At 47.3% G+C, this 13,563-nt stretch overlaps 1 protein-coding gene across 7 annotated transcripts in view; it reads right to left on the reverse strand.

Annotated features, from left to right (window-relative positions):
• Positions 1-8,263, reverse strand: part of TMEM120B (transmembrane protein 120B) — a 60,803-nt gene extending 52,540 nt beyond the window's left edge. For 6 of the 7 annotated variants that reach the window (XM_047762849.1, XM_047762848.1, XM_047762847.1 and 3 more), the window contains exon 1: positions 8,070-8,263. In XM_047762849.1, the coding sequence (XP_047618805.1) occupies positions 8,070-8,138 (69 nt within the window). In that variant the 5' untranslated portion in view covers positions 8,139-8,263. Of the gene's footprint in view, positions 1-5,824; positions 6,157-8,069 lie in introns of all 7 variants that reach the window. The other variant, XM_047762851.1, reaches the window with a different exon arrangement.
• Positions 8,264-13,563: the final 5,300 nt, after the last annotated feature.

Consider the following 13,563-nt stretch of genomic DNA (forward strand, 5'->3'; position numbering starts at 1 on the left):
CTGCTGCACAAAGCAAGTCCCAACCTCCTAACTGGCTACTTCAAGACCAAGAAAAGAGACACACTTGATAAAATATCCAAAGATGGAGCTTTAGGGGGAAAAAAAGAGGATGGGGCAGGGGGGAAAGGATAATTATAAGGCAAATAGCACCAGTAAAGAATCAGATGCTAACTATATAAATACAATTAAAATCTCCAAGAGAGAAAACACGAGCATTGTACACTTTTTCCCCCCACACCTGCAGCATGTGGAAGTTCCTGGGCCAGAAATCTAACCCCTGAGCCACAGCAGCAACCCAAGCCACAGCAGTGACACTGGACCCTTAACCCACTGAGCTACCAGGGAACTCCAACAGCCCCTTCCTTAAACTCTTCTCAGCGAGACCCATTTGGGAAAGTCATTTGCTTCTTGCCATGGCCCTGCCTGAATCTCCACTATGCCAAATCTGGCTCATATCACTCCCTTGCAAGTCCTCATATTTATACTACATAGACATGTATCAGTAAGCAAAACATAGTATTGTTTTGAATGTTTTTAACTCTGTTACGCATCATACTATATACACCCCTTGGCAACTTTTCAATGTTGCTTTTCTTTTCTTTTCTTTTTAGGGCCACACCCACACCCATGGCATATGGAGGGTCCCAGGTTAGGGGTGGAATTGGAGCTGTAGCCGCCGGCCTACACCACACAGCCCAGCAATGCGGGATCCAAGCCGCATCTGCAACCTACACCACAGCTCATGGCAATGTCAGATCCTTAACCCACTGAGCAAGGCCAGGGATCGAACTTGTGTCCTCATGGATGCTAGCCAGGTTCATCAACCACTGAGCCACAATGGGAACTCCCAATGTTGCTTTTCTTTTTCTTTCTTCTTTTTTTTTTTTTTTTTTGGCTTTTTGCTATTTCTTGGGCTGCTCCCTCGGCATATGGAGGTTCCCAGGCTAGGGGTCCAATCGGAGCTGCAGCCACCAGCCTACGGCCAGAGCCACAGCAACGCTGGATCCGAGCCACGTCTGCAACCTACACCACAGCTCGAGGCAACGCCGGCTCGTTAAACCCACTGAGCAAGGGCAGGGACTGAACCCGCAACCTCATGGTTCCTAGTCGGATTCGTTAACCACTGCGCCACAACGGAGTTCCCGATTCGACCCCTAGCCTGGGAACCTCCATATGCCAAGGGATCGGCCCAAGAAATGGCAAAAAGACAAAAAAAAATTTATCCATGTTAGTACATGTGAATGTAGTTTACTCATTCTAAGGATGTTCAGTGGAATTATGCATTCTGACAGATATTTAGGTTTCCAGTTTCTAGCTATTATAGAATTCTTACACATTTCTCCTATTAGAGTTTTTCACTCTGTGGATATGTACTACTTATAAAAATGTAGAACAGATCAGAGACAGACAGAGAGGTAGACACTAACACTGGCTCTGTAAGCTGGGATACCCATAGCTTCTTTCCCACATCTCTGATTACCATCCTTTTATACCATGTCTAGAAGACACAAACAACCAAGTTTCTGTTGGAGAATTCAGAGATCTGCTGCCTCTCCTGTCCTCTGAGGCCCCAACCTCTGCCCCCATGGGAAGATGAGGTTAATGATTCCAGGTCCCTGAACGGCTGTGAAACATCTGGAGATGCCCTCTTATCACAACTTAGCTGAGTCACAATTCCTGAGCCAACATTTACTGCAAGAATTGCCATCAGTGGAATCATGTGCCATGTTCAGACAGGGTTCTGGCCTAGGATCACTGCAAGTTGCTGGGCAACCCAGTGGATTGAAAGACAGCCATGGTCACCACCAAAATGTGGTGACTTATAGTTGTGGCTGGCGCTAAGTTTTCAAGAGACTGTATTTATGTAATTCTTATTCTAAAGAATCAACTTCAAATAAAGATTTCTGAATGTTGAGTACACTTAACTAAGACTCACTGCCATGGAAACACTACTAAGGATGGCAAGTGAACTTCACCTAAACTGCATCAACTCTACACCGCAAAAGATTCTGAGTCATGTGTCAGGATTGATTAATAATGTCTGTTAGAGGAGCAGCAATTGGAGATATCAGCATGTATGTGAGGCATTTGGGAGGCAGGATAGCAAAATGGTTGGGCTCAAGAGTCAGGATGACTTCATATCCAGAGTTTGACACTACTTCGTTTCCCCAGCTATAAAATAATCAGGGGATGAAATTTATACAACAGGCCATGTACTAATTTTTTACAATCAGCTTTACTGAGGTACAACTTACATAGCAACTCACCAATTTCAGGTATGTAATTTAATGAATTTTGGCAAATGTATACAGCTGTGTAACCACGACCACTATCAGGACATAAAACAAAGGTTCCCAAACTTCATTGGTTCACCACACCACTGGTGTCTCAATAAACTTTTTCACAAAGTCTTTAATAATTGAAATGTATTTATGTCCTTACAACTTAGTAGACTTTTGGAGGGGAAAAGGATATACAGAAATTGACAAAAGTTTTTTGGTTTTGGGGGGTTTTTTTGTTTTTCTTTTTTTTTTTTTTGTCTTTTTGCCATTTCTTGGGCCACTCCCACAGCATATGGAGGTTCCAAGGCTAGGGGTCTAATTGGAGCTGTAGCCACCGGCCTATACCAGAGCCACAGCAACTCGGGATCTGAGCTGCGTCTGCGCCGTACACCACAGCTCACAGCAACACCAGATCCTTAACCCACTGAGCAAGGGCAGGGATCAAACCCACAACTTCATGGTTCCTAGTCGGATTCATTAACCACTGTGCCACGACGGGAACTCCCAAAAGTATTTGCATTTCATTCTGAAGTAACCAAAGTTATTTACTGATGTGTGTGCCTGTCAGGCCCTGCACAAATTCTCAAACCTTGGGATTAGATCGGACACTGCCACCCTTATTTCTTATCTCAAATTGATTTTCATAAATTACTTGATTTTAATCAGAAACTACAAAAAAACCCAACTTCACAAAGACATGACATAATTAAAAAGAGTGTAGCATAATCTAATATGCAGGTGTGAACTACCCTAAGTTAGCAGTTTAAGTGGTATGTGACAAATGTCACGATGCTTCCCTTGAAAATTTAAATTATACCATAGTGCCCCTGTCAACTTGCTGCAGCTCCTTGCGGATGCCTTAACACAGTCGGTGAATCACAGTAATCGACTGTTTCTATTACCCCCTCCCCAAAGATGCCTGTCCAGATCCTTCTGTTTGTTTTCTTTTTCTTTTCTTTTCTTTTTTTTACTACCAGTATTCTGATTTTCCTTCATGGGACCATGGCCCCTCCACTCTCTCTTTTTTTTTTTGCAGCACCTGCAGGATATGGAAATTCCCAGGCTAGGAGTCAAATGAGAGCTATAACTGCCAGCCTAAGCAACATCCACAGCAACTCAGGATCCAAGCCACGTCTTCAACCTACACCACAGCTCACTGCAATTCCAGATCCTTAACTCATTGAGTGAGGCTGGGGATTGAGCCCACGTCCTCATGGATACTAGTCAGGTTCGTTACTGCTGAGCCATGGCAGGAACTCTTCCCTCCACTCTTATTTCATGTGGTTGGAGCAGCACTGATCCCAGTCCTGGGCTCCAGGACAGACATGTTAACCAAGACACAGTGCCACAGGGTCTGGTTAAGTAAGGAATAATCACATGACCCAAGTTGGGCGAATGACAGTCAGCCTTGGGGCTCCTGCCAGAATTACAGGGGAAAAGATGTTCTGTTTCTGAAATATGCTAAGCTGGTAGATGTCAGCCTGGGGCTACCAGTGCTCATCTTTGCTGCAACATGGGAGAGATTGTTGAGAATGAAGCTGACATAGAAGAGACAGTCACATACACACCTATATACAGACATCATTAGAGTACCTGGATCCAGCCTTGCCTGAAGCCATTTGCCACTGGACTTCCCAATGCATGAGCCAATAAACTGTTTCAGTTTTTTTGGGTTTTTTGGCATAAAGCTAGTTGGACTGGGTTTCTACCACTTGCAACTAAAAATCTTTACTAATGCATGTTAAAGCACTGTACTAATGAAATGAGATGCCACAAATCCAAAAGTTTCCTTCTAGGGCCAAAGGTCTTAGGATACTTTTGGCGCCCACTGCGTTAGGAACCCAAAAAGTATGTGATGGATACAGTGGGGCTGTGTTCAAATTCTAGCTCCATGATTTTCAAGTTACTTAACATCTCTTAGCTCCAGTCTCCTCATTTATAAAGCTGGGTTGTCATTTAGATTAAACGGAATAATCCATGAATCATACAGTTAGCTCTTATTGTTGCTATTATTCTCAGCCTTTGTTTTGTAGATAAACTCAAGCTCAGAGAGGTGGCACAATGCACTAAGGAAAGAGACCCAGAAGGCAATGAAAGATGGAAAAAAAAATAAAAGAGTAGCCAGGGCACAGACCTGCCTTGGGTAGCAGTTAAGAGTACAGACTGATGTTCAATACCCTGGGTTTGAAACCTGACTCCAGTATTTATAAGCCATGTGATTTCGGGAATATTTTTCACTCTGTAAGATGAATATAACAGGATCTATTTAATAGGGTTTTAATAAAATAATACTGATCTTCCCGCTTCCACTCTGCCCCCTTCAAATCTATTCTATACACACAGCCAGAGGTATGCTCGTTTCATCAGTAATAAAAGCCAAAAATCTTTTACAATGGCCTACCGGGTCCCTACATTTCTGTGAGGTCAGGGTTAGGGAAAGGCCTCTTTGGGCCACCTCTTTCCTGGGTACAGAGGGCTGGGGTCAGGTTTCCAGAGATGCAAGGCAGGAAAGGCTCATTAAATCACCTGCCACCAAGTCTCTAAGTGACCTTCTGTGGTAGGGCCAAACACACGCTGTTCCCAGATGGATGCTCAATTCGCCAGCATGGTCACAACCCCAACCAGCCAAAATGAAAGTCCTCACAGCAACTCGACCTTGCCCCTGAGTCCACTGAGGCCCTGACAGATACAAATCACAGGCAAAAGAAAACAGATCCTTTCCTCTAGAAAGTCCCAGAGATTATGGCTTTTTAGGGGGTGGAGACGAATTCTAAAGACCTTTCAAATCTTCTAGGATCTGAAGTTAAATTTCCTATTTCTGGAGTTCCTGTCCTGGCACAGTGGTTAATGAATCCGACCAGGAACCATGAGGTTGCGGGTTCAATCCCTGGCCTTGCTCAGTGGGTTAAGGATCCCGCGTTGCCGTGAGCTGTGGTGTAGGTCACAGACGCAGCTCAGATCCCACGTTGCTGTGGCTCTGGCGTAGGCCGGTGGCTACAGCTCCGATTAGACCCCTAGCCTGGGAACCTCCATATGTCATGGGAGCGGCCCTAGAAAAGGCAAAAAAAGACCAAATAAATAAATAAATAAATAAATTTCCTCTTTCCTGCAAAAAGGGAAGGAGAGGTAAACACACAGAGACATTACCAAGAATGACAGAATCAGAGAAAGAGGAACATGAAATCCACAAATCCCAGATTCTGAAGCAGATACAGGAAAATTAAGATAGACTGGGATTTTCTGGTGGGAAAAAAGACCCTTCCTATTACTAATCTTACTAGTTTCAATCGTCCCACCTGTTGTGACCTCCCTGTTTCTCAGCAAATAGTTCCCATCTCAAAGTCTGCCCCACACAAACACAGTGGCAACAAACACCCTATTTATTATATGCATATTTCCAGAGACTTTTATCTCAGGATTTCAGAGCTCTCACATTTACTATCAGCATTGGGGGCGGTGAGAAAACAGAGAGGAGCCTCCTGACACAATGACAGACATCTGACCTAAACATTTAAAGAACTAAGTTCTAGTCTGAACCTTACCTCCTCAAAGCTGAGTGACCCCAGGTCAGTCTACCAGCATTCCCAAGCTTCTGTTTCCTCATCTATGAATTGAAGATGTAGAGAGTAATTTTGCTCCAGTCTATGACCTTGACCCCCAGGAGATTCTGTGGCCTTCTGTCTGTCACTGGCCTCTGACCCAGCAGGATCCCTCTTGCCCAAGTTGGACCCAATCCATTCCAGGTCCCCCACTGCTGAAGAACTGAGCAGGGAACATCATGGTTTTTCACCGGTCAGCCCTTCTACAACTCTCGCTGTGCACCAGGGGACAAAATCCAGGATTTATTCCCAATTCTTCTCTGTCCCTCATACACCTGAGCCGAAAGACACCAAGAAAGAAGAAAACAACAAATCAAACATCTCTGCCTGCCAAGACTAGCTATCTAATTGCTGTTAATCGCATAGCTCTGAAGTGTTGAATCCTCCTCCTCCTCCTCCTCATTCAAGGCAGGGCCAAGGAAAGGAATTAGGAACAACAAAAGCTCCACACAGCAAAACTCTTCACTCACTCCAGATCCTAATAACCTCCACGGCTGCACAGCTGGACATAACTTGAGAACCCAGCAAGACAAAGCACTGACTTCCCTGGTGGCTCAGGTGGTTAGGGATTCAGCACTGTCACTGCTGTGGCTTGGGTCACTGCTGTGGTGAAGGTTTGATACCTGGCCTGGGAACTTCCACATGCTGTGGCTGAGTCTTTCTTGATGGGAATAAAGCCAGAAGGGTCCCTTGGGAACTGGGTGGGAACTAAGCCCTGGACCTGAAGGAAAGGACACAAATCCACACATGCTGGACAGGATAAGAAAGGTCATGGCTCAGCGGAAATGAATTTGACTAGCAACCATGAGGATACAGGTTCGATCCCCAGCCTCGCTCAGTACGTTAAGAGTCTGGCATTGCTGTGAGCTGTGGTGTAGGTCACAGACCCGGCTCAGATTCCAAGTTGCTGTGGCTGTGGATGTAGGCCAGCAGCTGTAGCTCCGATTCAACTCCTAGCCTGGGAACCTTCATATGCTGTGGGTGCGGCCCTAAAAAGACAAAAAAAAAAAAAAAGGCATACCTTTCTGGATCTGGTCCCTTACTCTCTGCGCATGCCTCAAACAGTACCCTTCCTTCTCAATCTCTTCAGCAACCCTCTCTCTATTCATCAGGACCTAGAATGACCCATCACAGACACCCTTGCCAATCTCCCTGCTCCCTCCTGTGGACACAGTAAGAGGCCAACCAACTGCAGATAAGAGCTACATGGACAGGAAATGTCACTGCTCCAGCTGAGGCTAGGAAGGAGTGGGCTGCTGGTGCTCCACATGATTTTAGGCAAACAGAGCCCAATTCTGGAGAAAACAAACACAATCCAGTAGCTCCGGAGGGAACAGCCCCATCTCCAAAAACTGCCCAGACATCCCTCTTGGCCAACCCCAAGGTTTCTTAAGGTGTCTCTGGTTAGCAGAAAAGGTGGCTGAGGCCTCTGTGAACCTCCTATCAGGCCATAGTCTCAAGAGGCCTCTCTTACATCCACCCTCACCCCACCCAGTATAAGACCCTGGGCCAAAGGGGTGAGGGCTTGAGCCCTCTATCACTTAGGGAAGCAACCTAGGTCAGAACTGACAGATGTCATCCACAACGCCAAACTCGGCCCGTAGCAGCGTCAGAGAGACAGGCACAGACACAGGAGCCCCAAAGACTGAGAACAGGGTCCCTCACCCTTAAGCAAAGCTTGTGGGTTCAAGGTGAATGGCTCCCAAGCACATCTCCCAAAATAGAGTTGCAGAGGACAGGGCTACCCCGCCAGAGTAAAAGGGGACCTCAGCTGCCAAAACAGCTGGTGGGCAGCAGTGGGGTTTGGGGAGACCCTGGGGGAGATGGGGGCTGGGCTTGCACTTTGAGTCCCGGCATATACCTGTCCCCTCAGGCCTCCCCCACATGGACACGCCTGGAACTTCCCCTCAGAGGCCACCGACCAACTTTCTACAGCGAAGGTGTACGGAGCAAAAAGGCGGTGCGAGGGCGGGGGAATCCAGGGCTTCGACCCGGCGCCCCAGGTGGATGAAGAAATGAAGTCCAGGGAGACGAGAGGGAGCTGGCCCACGAGGACCACCAGCCCCCAGGGCCTAGCCGGGGAAACCCTCTGGGCCCTGCTGGTTCCCCCTGTCCTGGCTGGCGAAGCAGGAAGGGGAATACACTACACGTCAGGTAGCAGTTTCGGGACCAGGTGGCCCGGTCCTACCTGCAGTTCCTGAAATTCTCCCTCCAGTTCATGCCACTCGCGCTCGCAACGCTCCAGCTGGCCGGACATGGTGCAGCGGTGCGAGACGGCGGCGGCGGCTCCCGCAGCGTGGCGCGGCGGGCCACCAGCACCTCACGCCAGTTCGCTCGCCGGCCGCCTTCAGAGGCACCAGCTGTTCCTGCGCAGCCGGAGCCACGCGCGCACCTGACGTCACAGCCCCCCGCCCCGGCGCCCGCCCCACCCCCTCTCCGGGAGGCAAGCCCCGGGCATGCGCACGCACCTCCTCCGGCTCCGCCCCCGCACGCTGCGCGCCTGCCGGGCGATTGCTGTAGCTTTGCAGGATTTGGCACACTCTGCAGCTACCCCCTTGGGAATGCTTCTTCGCCTCCAGAATCTCTCTGGCCTGGTTCTGGGCCGGGTGTGTGTGTCTTGTCCGCAAGCCGCATTCATAGAGCTTATTTTACTTAGATCGCGTGTATTTGAGGGGCTAGGGTCGAAAGGGAAAAAGGAAACTGGGAAGAAGTGAAAGGTCACCACCCCTTGGCATTGCCTTCACTGAGCCAAAACCAACGACAGCCTATAATTCTAGAACTGATATTGACCGTCCAGCAAGGTCGCCAGGCAGCGCAGGGCAGCGCAGAGACGGCCCTGTCATCTCGTATTGTCATTATTTACTGCAACTAATACATCCTAGATCCTGCCCTCTAAGACTCTGGGTCACTCTCTTGACAGCTGTGTCTGTCAATCAAACAACACAACCACCTCAATGCTAACTGAATCCAAATTCCGTCCTCAGCACGATCCTACAAGATTTATCCCTGCCTGGCTTTCCAGTGACATTTCCTTTCTCACCCACCCTGGATCAGTACTCTACAGCCACATTTTTTTTCTTCCTGCCCTTGCCTGGAATAGTTTTCCCTCTAAATGTTCATATGGTTGCCTTTTTCTCATCATTCTAGCCTTAGGTCAAATAATACCTGTATTAGTTTCCTAGGGCTGCCCTAACCACAAACTGGGTTATGTCCCACAAACTGAGTGGCTTAAACAGAAATGTATTCTCTCACAGTTCTGGAGGCTAGAAGTGAGAAATCATCAAATTGGCAAGGTCATGCTCCCTCTGAGACTCTGGGTAGAATCTTTTCTTCATAGCTTAAGGTGGTGGCCATCAATTCTTAGCATTCCCTGGCTCTCACTTCACCTCTCCAATCTCTGTCTCTCTTTACATGGCCTCCTTCCCTGTGTGTCTGTCTCTGTGAGTCCTTTCCTCTTATAAGGACACAAATCTCCTTGGATTAAGAGTCCACCCGACTCCAGCATGAACTCATCTCAGTTTAACTAATTATATTTGCAAAGACTGTAGTTCCAAACAAGGTCACTTCTGGAATCCTCTTGTGGTGCAGCAGGTTAAGGATCAGGTGTTGCAGCAGCTCAGGTCATTTCTGTGGCTTGGGTTCAAGTCCCTGGCCCCAGGAACTTCCACATGCTGCAGGCATTGGCAAACAAAACAAAACAAAAACAAATAAGGTCACTCCTGATGTAGTGGGTATTATGATTTCGACATATCTTTCTGAGGGACACAGTCAACCTGTAACAACCTCTGGGAAAAAAAACAAAACAAAACAAAAAAAACACCTTTTCCTGAACACCCAGAGGTTCAAGTCTCCTCTCAGTCACTTATATATTTCTTCTTCTTCTTCTTCTTTTTTTTTGTCTTTTTGCCTTTTCTAGGGCCGCTCCCGCAGCATATGGAGGTTCCCAGGCTAGGGGTCTCATTGGAGCTGTAGCCACCGGCCTACACCAGAGCCACAGCAACGCAGGATCTGAGCCACGTCTTCAACCTACGCCACAGCTCACGGCAATACCAGATCCTTAACCCACTGAGTGAGGCCAGGGACCGAACCCACAACTTCATGACTCCTAGTCAGATTCCTTAACCACTGCACCACGACGGAAACTCCCTCATTTCCTTCTTAAAAGTTACCACTATATGAAGGTGTTTGTCTCCGTGCTGTATGTTTCCCTCCATGATTGTGTAATCTTCATGAGACATTAGGGATCTCATTTCTGTCTTGGTTGTCACTGGATCCCCAGGGCAAATACTTGGTGATGGGATAAAAATTAAAGATCATATACTACAGAGGTCCTCAATTTTGGGGGGTTCACAGATGCCTCTAAGAACTCTAAATGGAGAGTATGCACATAAGCACACAGAAAAATACTGGCAATTCCCCCCCCACTTTTCTTTTTTTTTTTTTTTGGTCTGGCCATGCCTATGGCATGTGGAAGTTCTTGGGGCCAGGGATCAAACCTTTGCCAAAGCAGCAACCTGAGGCACTGCAGTGACAATGCTGGATCCTTAACCTGCTGAGCCAGAGAGGAGCTCCGGCAATCCATAACAGAGGCAAGAAAAAGAACATGGCTTACTCAAGATTCCCAGCTAATTTTTTTTTAATTTCTTCTAGCCACGCCCAAGGCATATGGAAGTTCCCAGGCCAGGGATCAAATCCGAGCAGGAGCTTCGACCTACATCACAGCTGTGGCAACTCCAGGTCCTTGAACCACTGTGCCACAGTGAGAACTCCAAGACTCCCAGCTAATTAATGACTGACTTTGAATTACAATTCTCATCTCTGGGGGTTGGGACTTCAATATATCTTTTAAGGAGACAATTTAACCCACAACAATACCTCTCAAAAAAGATGAAATAGGAGTTCCCATCGTGGCTCAGTGGTTAATGAATCCGACTAGGAACCATGAGGTTGCAGGTTCAATCCCTGGCCTTGCTCAGTGGGTCGGGGATCCGGCATTGCCGTGAGCTGTGGTGTAGGTTGCAGATGCAGCTCAGATCCAGCATTGCTGTGGCTGTGGCATAGGCCAGCGGCTACAGCTCCAATTTTACCCCTGGCCTGGGAGCCTCCATATGCTGTGTGATCCACCCAGGAAATGGCAAAAAGACAAAAAAAAAAAAAGAAGAAATAGGGGACTTCCCATTGTGGCTCAGTGGAAAAGAATCTGACTAGCATCCATAAGGATGCAAGTTCGATCCCTGACCTTGTTCAGTGGGTTAAGGATCCAGCATTGCTGTGAGCTGTGGTGTAGGTCGAAGCTGCAGCTCAAATCTGGCATTGCTGTGGCTGTGGTGTAGGCCAGCAGCTACAGCTCTGATTCAACCCCTGGCCTGGGAACCTCCATATGCTGTGGGTGCAGCCCTAAAAAGACAAAAAAAAAAAAAAGATGAAATAGGGCTTGTTTGCAAGCCTGGTTATTGTTTATTAGACGTGCATTTTACCTTCTTGGTTCCCTTTTTTCTCCTTCTCTTCCTCATCATCCCCCTCCTTTTTCTCCTTTTCTATTTTAGCATCCCTAAAAAATATTCTTGAGTAGTTCCTGCTGTGGTGCAGTGGGTTAAGAATCCAACTGCAGGGAGTTCCCGTCGTGGCGCAGTGGTTAACAAATCTGACTAGGAACCAAGGGGTTTCGGGTTTGATCCCTGGCCTTGCTCAGTGGGTTAAGGATCTGGCATTGCTGTGGCTGTGGCGTAGGCCAGTGGCTACAGCTCCAATTAGACCCCTAGCCTGGGAACCTCCATATGCCGTGGGAGCGGCTCCAGAAAAGGCAAAAAGACCAAAAAAAATAATAATAATCCAACTGCAGTGGTTTGGGTCACTGCGGAAGCACAGGTTCGATCCCCACCCAGCCTGGTACAGTGGGTTAAAGGATCCCATGTTGCTGCAGCTGCGGCTTGGATTCCGTCCCTGGCCGGGGAACTTCAATGTGCCACAGGTTCAGCCATAAAAAACAAAACAAAACAAAACAAAACAAACAAACAAACAAACAAAAACTTCTTGCACTTTATATTGGATGCACTTATTTGGAAACCATTTGATCCTTTTGAATTACGCTTTTACATTTACCTGAGACCAAAACAGTGCTCAGTCTGGAGCTAATTTTTCCCCACTACTGAGGCAACACTAACACCCAGGAATCATGAAGTTTTCCAGTCTGGCTGGCGGGAACAGGTACTATTCCCAGGCCTGTGTGGGTGCCATATAATCTTACCCCTCCTCATTTCAGGTGGTTCCGTGGCCCCAGGCAGATGTCCCTGTGTGCACTGACCAGAGCTCAGCCGACCACTGGAGGGAACTCTGCAGACCCCTAGATTTCTCCTTGAGCAGCTGTCTTCCCAGAATTTAAACTTCCTGGGTCCCCTGGCTTCTCACCCTGTCTTCCTAACTCAGGGGGTCGGCCAGGCTCCACCTGGAGTACCCCTCTGCACAATGGCCTGCGAACACTCTCAGGGCAACATGCTGGGCAGTTACAGGGGTAAGTGACCTGTTTCCTGTCTCTCAGGGATCAGTGTCCTCTGTTGACTGATGTCCAACGTCTTAATGAAAAACATCTTTTTTGTGTGTGTCTTTTTAGGACTGCACCCACAGCATATGGAGGTTCCCAGGCTAGAAGTCGAATCAAAGCTACAGTTGCCAGCCTATGCCACAGCCACAGCATCACCAGATCCAAGTCGCAACTGAGACCTACACCATGACTCACGGCAACGCTGTAACCTTAACCCACTGAACCAGGGATTGAACCCACATCCTCATGGATACTAGTCAGGTTTGTTACCATGGAGCCACAGTGGGAACTCCTGAAAAAACATCTTATTATGTTTATTTTCTCTGTTTGTTTTTGGTTTCAGGTGAGAAAGTAAATCTGGTCCATGTTCCTGCATCTTGGCCAGCAGAAGTCAGCCTGATGCAGCTGAGTCAGATGATCATTATATGTATCAGTAATTCATTCTTTTTTCCTTTGCTGAGTATATTTCATTGTATGGATAGATCCACATGTTTATCCATTCACCGGGTAAGGGACCTTTCTGGTTTGGGTGGGTTATGCATAAAGCCACTATAAACATCTGTGTAAAAGTTTTTCAATTAAGAAAAAAGAAAAAAAATTTAAAAAAAAAGAAAAAAATTTCCTGGAGTTCCCGTCGAGTTGCATCATAAACGAGTCTGACTAGCATCCACGAGGACACAGATTCAATCCCTGGCCTCGCTCAGTGGGTTAAGGATCCAGCGTTGCCATGAGCTGTAGTGTAGTTCACAGACTCAAGCTGGACTGGCATCACTGTGGCTCTGGTGCAGACTGGCAGCTACAGCTCCTATTTGACCTCTAGCCTGAGAACCTCCACATGCTGGGGATGTGGCCCTAAAAAGACAAAAAAAGAAAAAGAAGTTCCTGCTGTGACACAATGGGATCAGCAGTGTCTTGGGAGTGCTCAGTCACAGGTTTGATCCCTGGCCTAGCACAGTGGGTTAAGGATCTGGTGTTGCTGCAGTTGTGGCTTAGGTCAAAATTGCAGCTCAGATCTGATCCCTGGTCCAAGAACTCCATATGCTTTGGGGCAGCCAAAATTTAAAAAATAATAAATAAATAAGACTGTTACACATAAAAATCCAGACTTTTACCTACTCTCGAAAAATGGAAGGATCTGGCC

This window comes from Phacochoerus africanus, chromosome 15 (assembly GCF_016906955.1).
Source record: "Phacochoerus africanus isolate WHEZ1 chromosome 15, ROS_Pafr_v1, whole genome shotgun sequence".
Lineage (NCBI taxonomy): Eukaryota > Metazoa > Chordata > Mammalia > Artiodactyla > Suidae > Phacochoerus > Phacochoerus africanus.